General features: G+C 37.0%; 1 protein-coding gene across 4 annotated transcripts in view; it reads left to right on the top strand.

The window, feature by feature from the left end:
- The window catches only part of LOC122549187 (desmoplakin-like), a 69,211-nt gene that overhangs the window by 17,408 nt on the left and 35,657 nt on the right, over window positions 1–16,146 (top strand). For all 4 annotated transcript variants that reach the window (XM_043688576.1, XM_043688575.1, XM_043688579.1 and 1 more), the window contains 10 exons: window positions 858–1,020; window positions 3,346–3,474; window positions 5,499–5,567; window positions 5,674–5,835; window positions 7,612–7,716; window positions 9,112–9,207; window positions 10,402–10,527; window positions 11,361–11,525; window positions 14,965–15,119; window positions 15,227–15,353. In XM_043688576.1, coding sequence (XP_043544511.1) covers window positions 858–1,020; window positions 3,346–3,474; window positions 5,499–5,567; window positions 5,674–5,835; window positions 7,612–7,716; window positions 9,112–9,207; window positions 10,402–10,527; window positions 11,361–11,525; window positions 14,965–15,119; window positions 15,227–15,353 — 1,297 coding nt within the window. The remainder of the gene's footprint in view (window positions 1–857; window positions 1,021–3,345; window positions 3,475–5,498; window positions 5,568–5,673; window positions 5,836–7,611; window positions 7,717–9,111; window positions 9,208–10,401; window positions 10,528–11,360; window positions 11,526–14,964; window positions 15,120–15,226; window positions 15,354–16,146) is intronic.

Raw genomic sequence — 16,146 nt, forward strand, 5'->3', positions numbered from 1 at the left:
GGACAAAGTTTAAAAATTCCAACTCAAAAAGCTGCTGGGTGGAGATTTACTTCACATTTTATTTCCATTGCATGCTCAGCTTTTTCTAATTGAACTTACTATTAAATTTAGTTGCCAGGACAGGACGATGTTGGATGACCTCAAATTACTGACGTAATCACAAATTAGTTTCAAATCAAAGTAATTATGGAAATCCAACAATAAGCAGGGTTAACAGAAAATAAACTGGGCCACATTGTTGTTTATTTAGTTTTTCTAGTGTTGGAAGTTGATCTGCATTGTGATAACATGACTATCTGTTGTTGCCCTGTTTGGGGCCAATTTTAACTCCCCTCACTTAATGAGAATAGAAAACTAGTTTAGATAAAGTAAAATCTACTTATCAGCCTGAGATAATGCCTAGTGATATCTTGCATAAATTTTCAAATCAGCTGAGGCTCCTGCTACAGTTGAACAAGAGCATAATTTAAATTTATGATCTCATCTTGGTGACAGTGTAGTAACTGGACAACGTGGAGATGAGTGAGATTTAAAAGAAATATCAGTTGAGTTCTTTAGGAGGATGTGTAATTAAGTTATCCTCAATCCTCTCTTTGCTTGGCCCTGCCAGGCAATCTCTCTTATCAACATGTTATCATCCTATACCAAAGCCCCTTTACTGCTTCATAACGTTTTACACCTAGAAAGCAAAGATGAAAATTTGAATCCACAAAATTGCTGGAATAGTTTAATCCACATAAGATTGATATAGATAATGCAATTTAAAAACTAAGAGTGGAGGATCAGTATGATAATTTGTTGGTGTCCTCTTCAGCTATTTACTGATTAGTATTCACTATCTTCAAAACTCTGTGCAGTGTGAATTTCCATCGTAATCAAATGCGTGCCATTTCAAAAGCAATCACTGAACGAATGGTTGACCGCACCAGGACATTAAGGTCCCAGAGATCCAAAAGATCCTGGGATGAAGGGCTCTCAAGATCAACTAAAGAGCTGTTCAGTTGGTTACATCAGCAGAAGGTAAGTCTAATTGCAGCATTAAAACATTTTGAAATACTTACACAATAATGAAAAGGGGAATTAGCATTTTTGTATTCAAGGTTTTAAATTAGTATTTCTTTTCACAGTTTTCTGTCCTTGCATTATACTACTAATCCCCTAAATTGTAAGTTTATTTTTAAAAATTGCACAGAAAATAATGAATAAATCATAATAAATGTTATAGTTATGTTATAACTATATGATATTTGTGTTTACATCAATTAGGTACAAATTGGACATTTTTTTTTTCCAAAGTGAATATAATGGGAACATCTGAAGATATGCAATTATTTATTATAAGATGATGGGCCATATTCAAGTCCTCATCTCGATACCAAGTGGCTTGAGTGGAAGATACTCGTCTTGGTTGAAGAAGAGATAGAGTTCTCCTACCGTTATTCTCCATGTATTATGACCAATAACTGACTCATTCACTTTATCCTTTATAAGATTTCCCTCATATCATTCCTTACTCCACTTCCTCAACCCAAAGATGGAAATGTTTGAGTGACAACTTGAGGGACTCTGGCATTGCCAAACATTATCACATTGAAATGTCTGTAGAACCTCAATTATTAATCAAATAGCACTCAATAGATCATTGTTTACAGCTTTTGTCCTTGATTGACAGAGAGGTGTCGTTAATCATTCTTGGTCATGTTGCTATGATTATGTTTCAAGTATCGCAGGTAGTCTGAGAACAAAAGAATTGCAGCTGCTTCCTGCATAATGTGCATTGATGTGCAGAATAAAATAATTAACTTCAATGGTAATCAACACCATTGGACTTGTATTTCCAAATGAGACCTTAATTGCCACATTGACATAAGTACACTGCTCTTGTAGGATTTCACGCTAAAAAAATTATTGATTTCTCTGTTGCTCCCTTGTACCCTTTTAGTGTATTCCTGCCCACATTTTAACTGTTGCTTGTTGACTATTACCTGACCCCTCTTGAATTAACAAGTTATAGTAGTTGTCACACTTGCAGCTGTGTCCTTGTATCCAAAAGCTGCAGGTCAAGTGCCAATAGTTGACAAATCTCACTTTATGTGCTGAGGGATAGGGAACTCATACAATGCCGATAAGAAAACCCTAGATAAGGAACTCTTTGGTTTGTCAACTGTTTGGTGCCTGTACTCACAAGTTGGATGCTCCCTTTGTTCAATATGCTGTCCATTCTTGGCTTCCTTCTTCTCAAGCATGTAGCCTCATCATCCTCTTACTCCAAGTATGATTGCCATGGAATTGCAGATGATAATGTTATATGTTTCTGCAATATCAACTTTTATCACTTTGTACTTATTATGCTAAGTCCATCTACACAATGATTCTTAAGGTGTTTTTAAAACTTTTGAAAAAACACAGTATATATTAGTCTGTTGGGCTATTTAGATATGTTTTGCAGTGGCTATCTGGTTTAAGGACAGACATCTGTCTATGGATCCCTCTATTTAATTTAAAATGTGCACCAAAGATGATGAATAATTCGTAATAGATATTAGAATGGATATTAGCTGATGTTGGTGTTTGGATCAGTTAGAGTTTTGGGCAACACGGTGGCTCAGTGGTTAGCACTGCTGCCTCACAGCACTAGGGATCCAGGTTCAATTCCACCCTCTGGCAACAGAGTTTGCACATTCTCTCCATGTCTGCGTGGGTTTCCTCCAGGTGCTCTGGTTTCCTCCCACAGTCCAAAAATGTGCATGTCAGGTGGGTTGGCCATGCTAAATTGCCCGTAGCATTCAGGGATTTGCATTTTGGGTAGGTTAGCCATGGAAAATGCAGGGTTACAGGGATAGGGTGGGACTGGGTGGGATGCTGTTTAGAGGGTTGATGTGGACTTGATGTGCCGAATAGACTGTTTCTACACTGTCAGGATTTTATGATTAGATACAAATTAGACATTTTCCCAAAGTGAATATAATGAGAATGTTATTATATGTTACCATTTACTGTGAGGTGGTGGGCCATATTCATGTTCTCATCTCAATGTAAAGTGGCTTGAGTGGAAGATTAAAGGGCAGGCATCTGTCTATAGTCCTTAGATGGTAAAGGAGAGTTTATTCAGCTCTGTGTATTACATATAGAAAATATCATTGGTGTTCATTTTACGCTGAATCTTGTGAACCATGTGATGGAACTGTGCCTGTTTGTTTTTAGTTTTGATGCCATTTTGATGTGTCTTATATTAAGGCAGTATATCAACCATATTTCCTTTAAAGTTAAAGCCATTTAAATCACAATAAAAAAGGGGATAAAATGTCAATATTACAAAAATGTGGTATTCCATTTTCCAAACAGAGTCTGATGGACATGCAAGATTGGGGAGTAGATGCAACCTCAGTAGAGCGTCAGATAAATGAACAACAAAATTACCATAGGAACCTCGAAGACTTTCGCTGGAAAATAGATAAAGCTAGAATGGAACAGGTAATTAAACAAAGTAATTGTTAAGTATTTTGTATAAATAAGTAAATTGTGTTACTGTAAATGAAAGGATAAATGTAAAAGAATGCCATTACTATACTTTGAGTAGCTGTCTTGAATTTAAAATATTCCAACATTAGAAAGGTATAGTGACTGAGGTTTTCCACTCCTGTCATGGGCACTGGGATTTGAATTCTTTTAAAGTGAATCGATTGAAGATCTTTCTGTGGCAAGTACAGAATCAGAAATTCGTGGCCTGTGTTTTGATGGAGGAGTTTTTGTTTTGTTAGATGAACAGTACTTGAAGCTCCAATCAGTTATAATTTTCAGCGTTTGAAAAGGAGCATGATGTGTAGTTAGAAACTGTGTTTAGAAGTATTAAGCTTGTGTGGGAAGTGTGTATGAAGAACACTGAAGTGAATGAGAGGAACATGTTTTAAAATCGAGCCTAAGAAATGGTGTACTTGACAACAGCACAACGTTTTACTCCAATGTAGTTCATGTTTTGTTGAGATTTACAGGCCCAAGAAGTGCCTTGCTATGAGTCATGTGGGATTGTTCCATTAAGGACAGTGCAATTTCTTAACCAGGAGTGGAGTTGTCATGTATTTATTACCACATCACAAAGTACAGCTTTTATTTTGCATTAGAAGAGGGAAAGAAGCTAGACCTTGATTCTAGCAGTACCCCTAGGCTAAGACAATTCTGAGCAGACAGCAAAGATGTGCAGTTGATGGTTACAGTCAAGGAGATGACTTGCTGCAAGTGGTCTGTGTGTTAATTTCTGAAGCGCATTATGTTGTTATGAGAATCACTACCTTAGCAAAAGCAATATCTTGGAAATTTTATTTGCAGGGTTGTGAAGACTGGAATTTTGTTATAGCCGTTACTAAAGTTTTACTGCTGGTCACCAATAGGTTTTCAAGATGACTATTCCTATAAAACTGTCTTAACTTTTCAAGGTTATAGATGCTAAATGGCATGCTGCCCTCCGTTGGTAATTTTTACAGTTTTCTTTGAGCTTCTATTCACGCTTTGGGAGAAAATTCTTATAAATAGATATGAAAGCGGCTTATTTTCAGCAATGTATTTTACAGTAAAAAAAAATGAATGGGCACTTAGCATTAACTGGTCAATAAAAAATTGTGTGCATATCATAAATATTCTAATGTACTCCAAAATCCATTTTTATTCACATAGCTGTACTTTTGTGCTTTAAAGTGTCTCTTCCCTCAAACTACTACAAGGCAATTGATGTGCTGCTCAAATAGGATTCCTTTGCACTGGAAGTAAAATCAACATAAATTGCTGAGGTCAAGAATACATTTTGCCATTCATTTTCAAACTCAATTTACAATTCCACTGTGTCCTAATTCGCAGTCTATAAAGGGACCACTGTTTGTCAATATGTGGGCCTTCCTTATTCTTATGTGCACCAGGAATCTGTTACTCACTGCAAATATTATAACTAGACACCATTTTTTTATTGAGCTGCTGGACTTTTGGTGCAGCCTTGAGCTGGATACATGCCATCGATTTTGCATCTTCAATCTCAAGCCTAGTTAGCATTGATTTTAAAAAAGGGAAATCATGTTCAACAAATCTAATTGAATTTATTGAGGAGTAATTAGTGGAATTGGTAAGATGGAGCTGGTTGATGTGATTTTCTTGGACTTTTGGAAGTTTTTCAAGGAGATCCCAGAAATGAAGTTAGCATGTAAAAATCAAGCATAACGGATTGGGGGTGGTGTGCAGACATGGATAGAGGACTGGTTGGCAGATGTGATAGAAAACAGGTTTCATTTAAGTTACTAATTGCTCCTGAATGGGGAATTGAGTATCACAAGAGACTTGATTGCTGCTGGAAATGCTTAACTAGAGAAGTGTTTGTTTATGCAAATTTGCTAAATTAATTGCAATATCTGGATTGCACGGCAATTGCCAATGCCTTTTTTTTCTGATAGATGTGTAAATCAGAAACTAATTGTGCATTCAGAAATACTGATTACTTTGTCTTCCTCATGTAGCAAGGCAACTTCTCTGAAAGCAGCAGGGAACACATGCAAGCATTGCAAAATGAATACGACAGTATGTTGGTGAGCAGAAAGCCTTCACAAAGATAAAATCAGATTTTTTTTTCGAATTTGGTATTTTAGTTGAGCAAGTAATGAGTCTTAGTTTTATGTTTGTGTACCTCAATAGAAAGCTTCCACAGAGAGACTTGAACAACTGAGAAAACTCCAGAATATCATTTCAGCAACTTCAAATGAAATAATGTGGATCAATGACCGTGAAGAAGAAGAACTTGTTCATGATTGGAGTGATAAAAATACAAGAATTGCTGAAAAGCAAGAAGCTTTCTCTGTAAGTTCATATATTTCAGAATACCACAAAACTCACAAAAGCTGCACTTTACAGTTACAAGATAGAATTGCAAATTGGTTCCCTGTGTTTCATAGCCGTTGCTTCTAACCTCCCAGTAATTTAACTAATAGGATTGGGTGAGGTGAGACTATTAACAGAGTCATAGTGTAGATACAGACCCTTCAGTCCAACCAGTCCATGCCAAATTAATCCCAAATTAAACTAATCCCACCTAACTGCTCCTGGCCGATATCCCTCCAGATGTTTCCTATTAATGTACTTATCCAAATGTCTTTTAAATGGTGTAATTGTACGGACATCCACCACTTCCTCAGGAAGTTCAGTCCATATATGAACCACCCTCAATGTTAACAAAAATTGCTCCTCGTGGCTTTTTAAAATCTCTCTCCTGTCACCTTAAAAAATGTGTCCCCTCATCTTGAAATCCCCCATCCTAGGGAAAAGACAATTACAATTAGCCCTAACTATACCCCTCACTATTTTATAAACTCATATCAGGTCACATCTCCAAACCTTCGAATGCTCCTGTGAAAAAAAAGTCCGAGTCAATCCGGCCTTTCTTTATAACTCAAACCTTCCATACTCGCAACATCCTGGTAAATCTCTTCTGAACCCTCTCCAGCATAATAATATCCTTCTGATAACTGGACACAGCTGGAAAGAAATCTTCGTGTTAATTTCAGAATTATGCATGTGAGTTAATACCAAGCACTTTTAAAAGATGACTGACACTTGATAATTGGCTTGCTTTACCAAACCAAATTTGAACAAAAACAAACACACATGACTATGCAGACCACATTACTACTTCTGTCCCTGTACTCTGTCTTCTCAGCCTCTTTCCTCAAATTTCTAAAGTGAGTGAAATTTCAAATTATTGGCAAATTTAATGCTTTCAAATTTGAAATTTTAATCCACCAAAATAGTTGGCAAAAGCTTCACATGTTCAGTCAAAATTTTCCATATTTTTGAATAATTAATGGGTACCAATCATTATATCTTTTGGTTAACTTTGGAAACTCTGACTTCCTGCATGAAACATTGCTTGGTAAGGGAAAATTGGATGTGGAGAGGGAATATTTCAGCTTTATTGTTTTGTTTTCTACATGGAGTTTTGTTGTGCTTGCATCCTGTATAATTAACCTTTGGTAATAAATGCATAATTATGAATATCATACAGTAAACTACTCTTAATTGTAAAAAAAGGAAATTATGGAAAGCAAATTGACTTCCTTTTTTTAAAAAAATGACTACTGAATCTCGAGCTGGAACACTGAAAGAAAACAGAATATGGTGGTGAAGCTAAACTGTCTTGAAATGATAACTTGATGAGCTTCAAGCATTATACACATTGTACCTGTAAATGTCCTTGTAGCCTAGATAGTAAGAATGGTCCTCTCTATTTTAAAACATATTTGGTCAGTGAATGTATCCCTATTTTCTCTGAAAATAAAAGGGAGATATTCACGCCTTGGATCTTTGTTTTGAATTACCCAGGGGAACCTGTAGTTCTGTTGCATTCTGCAAAGCACTGCCTCAGACAGGGTTGACTTGATAACACAACTGCTCTGTTATCCTATTGCTCTGTGTAAATTGTTGTGATCATTGAAAATTTGGCATTCTTGCGTTTGGCCTAATAAGAACCAAACGGAAAGCTTCGGCAATATTGGCGTTTTGTACTAACAAGTGACTGCTTACTGCTTTACTTACCAGCACCTTGTGTTTAATCATTTAAATTTTACTTGCTTTTGTTAGATGATGATGAGCAAGTTGGAAGAAAAGGAAAAGCAGTTAAACAGACTCAAACAAGATGGTGACCAGCTAATAGCAAATAATCATCCCGCAGCTGACAAGATTGAGGTGGGGGTGCCTGGATAATCAATTATTTAGAAGCAGTGTGAATCTTGAATAAGTATAGTCAAGTTTACGATTAAGTTTAAAGATGGGGAAGTGACTGCTACAGCCAACCCAGCTCAAAAATTTGAAGCATGATCACAATTTCTAAAATAATACAAAGAATTGAAGGTGCTGGAAAACTGAAACAAAAACAGGAAGTGTTGGAGAAACTCAGCACGCCTGGCAGCATATGTAGGAAGAGAAACAGTGTTAATGGTTGGAGTCCAGGTAATCTTGCCCCCTTTTTTCTCTCTCTCTCTCTCTCTCTCTCTCTCTCTCTCTCCCTCTCTCTCCCCCCAAATAGAACGTGCTGTTTTTCTGTCACTGTTCATTACCGAGGTATTTGTATGAGATGTTAGTGATAATTGCTCCAAACCTTTGATCAGGTATGATGCTTATATCAGACTTGTTTGCTACTTAAGAACGTGTTTAAAGTAATGCCTCATGTCACAGGAGGCAATTGATTGATGCAAAAGTGCAACGGAGATCATTGTTGTTAATTGCTGAATTCTTCATTGGTAGCATTTGTGGAATAGAAATTGCATTGTTTGATATCTAGCGAAGACTTTCCCTGTATTCATTTCCTATCTTGATCACATTTATTTTAACATATTAAAAGCCTAGAAGTTTAAAACAAAACTTGCCATCCAATTCTGCCTTAAATCCTGTTTCAATGGGGACATGATTTTTTTTAAAGTCAGCATGTGTGGATAAAAAAAATTAATACTTAGTATTTAAAACAGTTTTAATTGCAATACTTCAGCTTGCATTTTAACAGAGTCGCTGCTATTGTCAACCCATTTTAGTATTTCCATTTGCAATACAATGGAAAAATATACTAGCATCTATAATTAATGTAATTGCATCCTTGCAAATTGTCAATTTACATTCTTACTAGACATTTCTGTTCTCTCACGCAGAAGTATTAGATTTGCATTCTGGCAGTGCCTGCATAGTTTTTTGTTTTAAAAAGTAGCCTCATTTGTTTTTGAAGAAGTAGAGTTTTGATTTTTCCATGCTTAACCCTACAGAGACAAAGCACCAAATGCTGAATATTTTAATAAAAACAAGAATTGGAATTAAAAAGGGGGATCAACTTGGGGAATGGGTTGGATAGACTAATCTTCAGTTCATACAGCTTTGGAATTTTTTTAAAGTTCTCACATCTGATCATATATACATATGATGGATCATCTGCTAGGCTTTTTTCCAAATGACAGGGCACCAGGACCTAAAATGATATTGATAACTGAGCTTGTATAAGAATAATTTTTGTTGTCAAAAATTACCCACGTTATTAAATAACAATCTGCTTTATATATTGATTGAAAAATCTGTGCACTTTTTATAAAATTGCAGGCCTACATTGATACTCTGCAGACACAGTGGAGTTGGATTCTCCAGCTTACAAAGTGCATTGAAGTTCATCTCAAAGAAAATTCCAACTATTTCCAGGTATGCTATATAATTCTGCAGATCAATTGATTTAATTTAAATATGTACCACCCTCCCGTACCTGCAGTAATCAGACAAGCCTCAAATTACTTCATTCAGATGTATGCAAGGACAAGATGTCTCAGCCAAGCTGAAACATGACCTCACTTATTCAATTGCAAGCAAAGGCTTTATGCTTCATTTGCAACGATTACAATACCTACTAATGTATTATCGCAGTCATCCAATTGAGAGCCTGCACAGACTGTTCATGCAGTAAATACATGATCCATGGCCAATTCCACTGAGATTTGTATAAAAACATCACACTGGCCAGTTGTAGTTATGCTACGTATACGTTTTGAATTTACTGACATCACTTTTTAATTCCATATTAGGTACTAGCTACATTCTTGTTGAACCTCTTAGCCTTCTATGGGCCTTCCAGACAGTGACAACATACTAGTCTTATATAAACTGCTTCAGAAGCTAACTATATTTTTCCTTTTCAGTATCCTATCAGTCTGGATAGTTGTAGAGATATTATAATCCATGCTTTACGATGTGTTATGACCCCAGTTGATGCAACCAGATGGGTCATATCCCTTAATATTGGATTTTAACTATATCTAATGACAGATGTTAAATTAACTGGTCTACTGTTTCCTATGTACTGTTGCCCTCTTTTTTGAATAAGAGCATTATATTAGTATTGTACCAATCCACTGAAACTTTTCCGCTATCCAGAGAATTTAGATATCTTATAATCAGTGTATCCATTTTCCTGTTGCCACTTCCTTTAAGACCTGAGAATGTAGGCCATCAGGCTTTGGAACTTGTCTGCCTTCCATCCTGATAGTTTGCTCAGTACTTTTTCCCTAGTGATGTTGATTGTTCTACGTTCCTCCTTTGACATAACCTCTGCATTACCTGTCACTGTTGCAATTGTACCTGTGCCCTCCACTGTGAAAATATTCATTATGTCTCTGCCCTTTCTGTTTATTAACTCAGAAGCCTCACCCTCCAAAGGAAATCATTCTTTTCAGCATTTCTTTTCCTCTTACATACTTCTGCACCCTCAATCAGTCCAACTATGGCATTTAGGTGGGGGCCAAGTCGAGGATATAAATGGTTAGGTGATCAACTGCAACAAATTAATCATGATTCTGTTCATGCTAATAGTTCAGTGACTCACATGCTACCTTCATTTTATAGTTTTTTGAGGATGCTCAAGCAACTGAAAATTCATTGAAGAAAATGCAGGATTCCCTAAGGAAGAAATTTGTTTGTGATAGATCAACATCACTGCCACAACTGGAGAAGATGATCACAGAATCCGAGGTATTCAATATGATTTTCAAAATGAAGACTTTTTTTTTTTTGGATGTGTAATGTTTGCCAGATTATGACATTGGTTAGGTTTCTTAAAGATCTGACAATTAAGCATTAGGCCTAACATTCCTGCAGTTTGCCTTGTGGAGTGCCTGTTCTCCAGGTATAAAGGGCTAGATACCTACTTTGCCATGTATGATCCCCACGCCCCCCCCCCCCCCCCCCCTTCTTAACTCCCCTCCACTTCAGTGTTGCACAGGCATTCCAAGGAGAATAGTGTCTTTGATCCCTGTTGTTCAAGAGCAATTATAAATAGGGAAGGTTGATGCTGAAATGTACAGCTGCAATCTCATTAGTGCCTTCCTTAACTTCTCTTTCGTGATCCAAGGATCTTGTGGCATGGTGATAATGTTCTTGGTCAGAAAGTTGGGCTCGAGTCCCATCTGCTTTGGAGGTGTTACATAACATGTTCCAACAGGTTACTATTTTTAATAAATTACCTCTGGGCACCTCTGCTAAGGCACTGGCCTGTATCTGATTTGTTGCATGTTATTATTAACAAACGGCAACTTTGTCATGGCTCAGTTTGAATGGTGGTGTTTGTTGGAGGAGGGAATTAGAGAAATCAAAGCACTTAACCTTGTGGGTTGTTACTTTTGTTCACGTGCTTTCTGGAATGTTCTAACATGAGACATTAGCCAGTATTCAACTATATAACTGCTCAACACTTTGCTGTAATGCAGTGGTACGTTTTCAAGAGTATGTGATCATCTGTGACCTATTTCTTCTCTTCACTTTGCTTTTTGTTTATGATACATGTTTTCTTTGTTTTAATTTGGCAGAAGGATAAAGAAAAAATCCATGAATATAAAAGACAGGTGTCAAACTTGGTAAACAAATCCAAGAAAATAGTACAGTTGAAACCACGCAATCCCCTGATTAGTGCTGATCAGCGAACTTCAAACCAAATCGTTCTCAAGGCTCTTTGTGACTACAAACAGGATCAGGTACAGTTTCTGCTGAGCATTTTCCTAAATGGCCCTGTCAGTTCAGTCAGTTTCGAAATCTTGAAAACAACCATTGCACAGTGGGATTTCTGTTTTTAAGTGATGAGGTACTGACTAGTGGATTATATTTGTAATAAATTAAATGACAATGCTTTATTGTAACTTTGAGGAAATGTATTTGATTTACGCGGTTAACATAAGCCATTGGAACAATACAGAGGAGGTGGTGCTGGACGTCTTAAAATGCATAAAGGTGGATAAATTCCTAGGACTTGATCAGATGTACCTTAGAACTCTATGGGAAGTTAGGGAAGTGATTTCTGGGCCCCTTGCTGAGATATTTGTATCATCGATAGTCACAGGTGAGGAGCCGGAAGACTGGAGGTTAGCTAGTGGTATCACTATTTAAGAAAGGTGGTAAGGAAAAACCAGGGAGCTATAGACCAGTGAGCCTGACATTGGTGGTGGACAAGTTGTTGAAGGGAAATCTGAAGGACAGGATTTACATGTATTTGGAAAGGCAAGGACTGATAGGGATTGTCAACATGGCTTTGTGTGTGGGAAATCATGTCTCACTAACTTGATTTAAGTTTTTTTGAAGAAGTAACCAAGAGAATTGATGAGGGCAGAGTGGTGGATGTAATCTTTATGGACTTATGTAAGGCTTTCGATAAGGTTCTTCATGGTAGACTGGTTAGTAAGGTTAGATCTCATGGAATACAGGGAGAACTAGCCACTTGGATATAGAACTGGTTCAAAGGTAGAAGACTGAGCGGTGGTGGAGGGTTGCATTTTAGACTGGAGGTCTGTGACTCGTGGGGTGCCACAAGGATTTGGTGTTGGGTCCACTGTCTTTCATCATTTATATGAATGATTTGGATGTATACATAAGAGATATGGTTAGTAAATTGACAGATGACTCCAAAATTGGAGGTGTAGTGGACAGGTTACTTTAGAGTACAATGGGATCTTGATCAGATGGGCCAATGGGCCAAGGAGTGGCAGATAGAGTTTACTTTAGATAAATTTGAGGTGCTGCATTTGGAAAGGCAAATCAGAGCAGGACTTGTACACCTAATGATAAAGACCTGGGGTGTGTTGCTGAACAAAAATACCATGAAGTGCAGGTTCATAGTTCCTTGAAAGTGGAGTCGCAGGTAGATGGGATAGTGAAGAAGGTGTTTGGTTTGCTTTCCTTTATTGGTCAGAACATTGAGTATTTGAGTTGGGAGGTCATGTTGTGGCTTTACAGGACATTGGTTAGGCCACTTTTGGAATATTGTGTGCAATTCTGGTCTCCTTCCTATGAACAAATTTATAAGAATGTTGCCAGGGTTGGAGGTTTTGAGCTATAGGGAGAGGTTGAATAAGCTGGGGCTGTTTTCCCTAGATCATTGGAGGTTGAGGGGTGACCTTTTGGAAGTTTATAAGATCATGAGCGGCATAGATAGGGTAAATAGAAAAGGTCTTTTCCCTCGGGTGTAGGGAGTCCAGAACTCTAGGGCATAGGTTTATGGTGAGAGGGGGAAAAGTTTAAAAGTGACCTAAGGGGCAAGTTTTTTATGCAAAGTGTGGATGAATTGGACCAATTGGACCCAATTTCTATGCTATACATCTTTATGACTCTGTGAGTCTAAATGGAAAATGTCCAGTCAAAATGAGAAATTCTTGTTGTGTAATTTTAAGCTTAAACTTGAAACTATTCAAATCTTTCCTCAATACCAGAAAAGTTCAATTTCGGTGTTATCTTTCAATTTACCTTGATTTCCTTTTTGAATTCTTTCCATATTTACTCACTTAAGTGTAAAATTAACCATGAAAATATGGTGACTTTGCAATAATCAAACAACATAATTAACCTTTTGGATGCGATAACTAAGTAACCAATGTGTGAACTGGACATAACTCAGGGAAGTTTTGTGGCTTTTTTTTCATGAAATTTTGAGGTCACATTTATACTGAAGTTAGTATCAGTTCAAGGCTGAAACTGCTCTAACTCAGGTTGGATCAACTAGGAGAAAATGAGGACTGCAGATGCTGGAGATCAGAGCTTAAAAATGTGTTGCTGGAAAAGCGCAGCAGGTCAGGTAGCATCCAAGGAATCCTGAAGAAGGGCTTATGTCTAAAACATTGATTCTCCTTCTCCTTGAATGCTGCCTGACCTGCTGTACTTTTCCAGCAACACATTTTTAAGCTCCGGTTGGATCAAGTCCATTATGATGTTAGTGGCATATATGTTTGTTTGCTGTGCTATCAAATTGTCTAACAGTATCATTCATTTATAAATGCATTCTTTTAAGCTTTATGTTATGTCTGTAGTTTTGTTTTTACTTTTTTTGATTACATTAATGGGGAGGTGGTGGCACAGTGGTGATGTCACTGGACTAGTGATCCAGAGTCCCAGACTAATGTTCGAGGGACATGGGTTCCAATCCAACCATGGCAGATGGTGAAATGTGAATTCAGTAAACATCTGGAATTAGAAAACTGGTCTAATCGCAACCATGTAGTCATTGTCCATGTGTTATAAATAGCCACCTGGTTCCCTGTAGGAAAGGTCATTACCAATCTTACCTGGGTCTACTTATACCAACATTTGAGTCTACACAGCAATATGGTTGACTATTAACTGCCTTCTGAAGTGGTCTAGCCAGCTACTCAACTCAAGAGCAATTATGTTAGCAATAAATGTTGGCCTTGCCAGCAATGTACAATACCCATGTACGTATAAAACAAAAGTACTGTACAATTCAATATCTTATGGATTTTGAATTGCCCAGTAATTTGAATAAGCAATTGTAATTAAACTTAATTGAAGACTATTTTTAATGCAATCTTAATTATCAAGTGATTGAAATTCAGCAATTTTGAATAGGTGAATAGACTGCATTAGACCTTTTTATGTTAGCGATTGAATCATTTGAGATTCAAATTAAAAGTATCTCCCAGGAACCCTTTTACCAAATGTGTTTGGTATAGGTAAATCATAGACTCACTACAGTGCAGCAAGAGGCCATTTATCCCATTGAGACTGCACCAAACCACCGAAGAATAGCCTACCCATTTCCCATAACTCTTTATCTGCCATGGCAAATCCACCGAGCCTGCGCATTCCTGGACACTTTGGATAATTTACCATGTCCAATCCATCTAATCTGCATATCTTTTTGACTGTGGGAGAAAAGTGGATCACACGGAGGAAACTACGCAGACTTGAGAGAATGTGTAAACTCCACACAGAAGAGTGCCGAATAGTGGAATGGAATCCAGGTTGCTGGTGCTGTGTGGATGGTTTTTGTTTCCTGTGGTTTATTGGAACCAATATGCTTAGGACTTATAAAATGTACTCCCTTGTGGATACTTTAAGGCAATGTAATTTTTAAAAATTAATTTTGTGATAATCCTAATATAGTAATTCTCTTTGATTCACAACTTTTAGAGGGTTGTTCATCGGGGAGATGAATGCATTTTATTAGACAACAGCCAACGCAGCAAGTGGAGGGTGATAGGACCTGGGGGAATGGAAATGATGGTTCCATCGGTTTGTCTTCTCATCCCACCTCCAAATTCTGGTGCAATTGACCTTGCAAACAAGTAGGAAACTCCATCCTTGTTCCTTTATATGTCACGCTAAGTTTCAAATACAATTTTGGGTGCTTTGTTAATTATTAAATGGTGCTTTTTATGTCTTTTGAATTCAGAATTGATCAATACTATGAAGCTATCCTTTCTCTGTGGAATCAATTGTACATTAACATGAAGAGCTTGGTGTCTTGGCAATACTGCATGATGGACGTTGAAAAGATACGCAGTTGGACCATGTCAGTGGTAAGAACTTCAAAATAAATTTTTATTCCTGAAAGTTTATTTATTTGGAGGAAGTTAATGAAAGTAAATAAGGTAATACATCATACAAACATGGCAAAAGTGCATGTCACTCACTCTTGATTTAATGGGAGAGACTGAAGTTCCACATTAGTTGTGTATGGTACCCCTACTGGAGGGGGAAGCACCTTTTTCCTAGGGGAAGGAAAGACTAGAAATAGTTATGGATTTGGCTGCGATAATAAAAGGCAAATAATGATAATAATATTAATAATAGGCATACTGTCAGCACTTGCCATCATTATTGCAGTGAAGCTGGCAGCACCTTCAGGAATCCGAATGAACACAAGGTAAATGCAGAAGTTCAGAGGTTGCAGTTGGGTCATCCACATTTACATGGTGCACTATAAAAGTTCCTGGGGCTGCAATCATGATTTGGTGAAAACGTCCACATTTATGCGATTAATCCTACTGTAAAAGTTAGCACATTGTGAAACGGGATGTATCTGAATTTTTAGCAATGTGCTAACTTTAAAAAAATACTGATTTGTTATAAAATCCACTTTATAAATACTAACTTTATAAAAACCACTTTTTAAATGTACTCTTACTACACTGAAAAGCTTACTCTGTTTTTGTGGGACTTTAGATTTATTATCCTGGTAGCAAAAACATATTCTTTAAAAATTCTGTCTTTATTTAACCTGTTATCTTAATACAGTCAATTCTACAATTGAACTTTGTTCTCTGAAAATTTAGATAAATAGTAAAGTATTTTAAGTGCTTTTAACTTCCT

The sequence above is a fragment of the Chiloscyllium plagiosum genome, chromosome 4 (assembly GCF_004010195.1).
Source record: "Chiloscyllium plagiosum isolate BGI_BamShark_2017 chromosome 4, ASM401019v2, whole genome shotgun sequence".
Lineage (NCBI taxonomy): Eukaryota > Metazoa > Chordata > Chondrichthyes > Orectolobiformes > Hemiscylliidae > Chiloscyllium > Chiloscyllium plagiosum.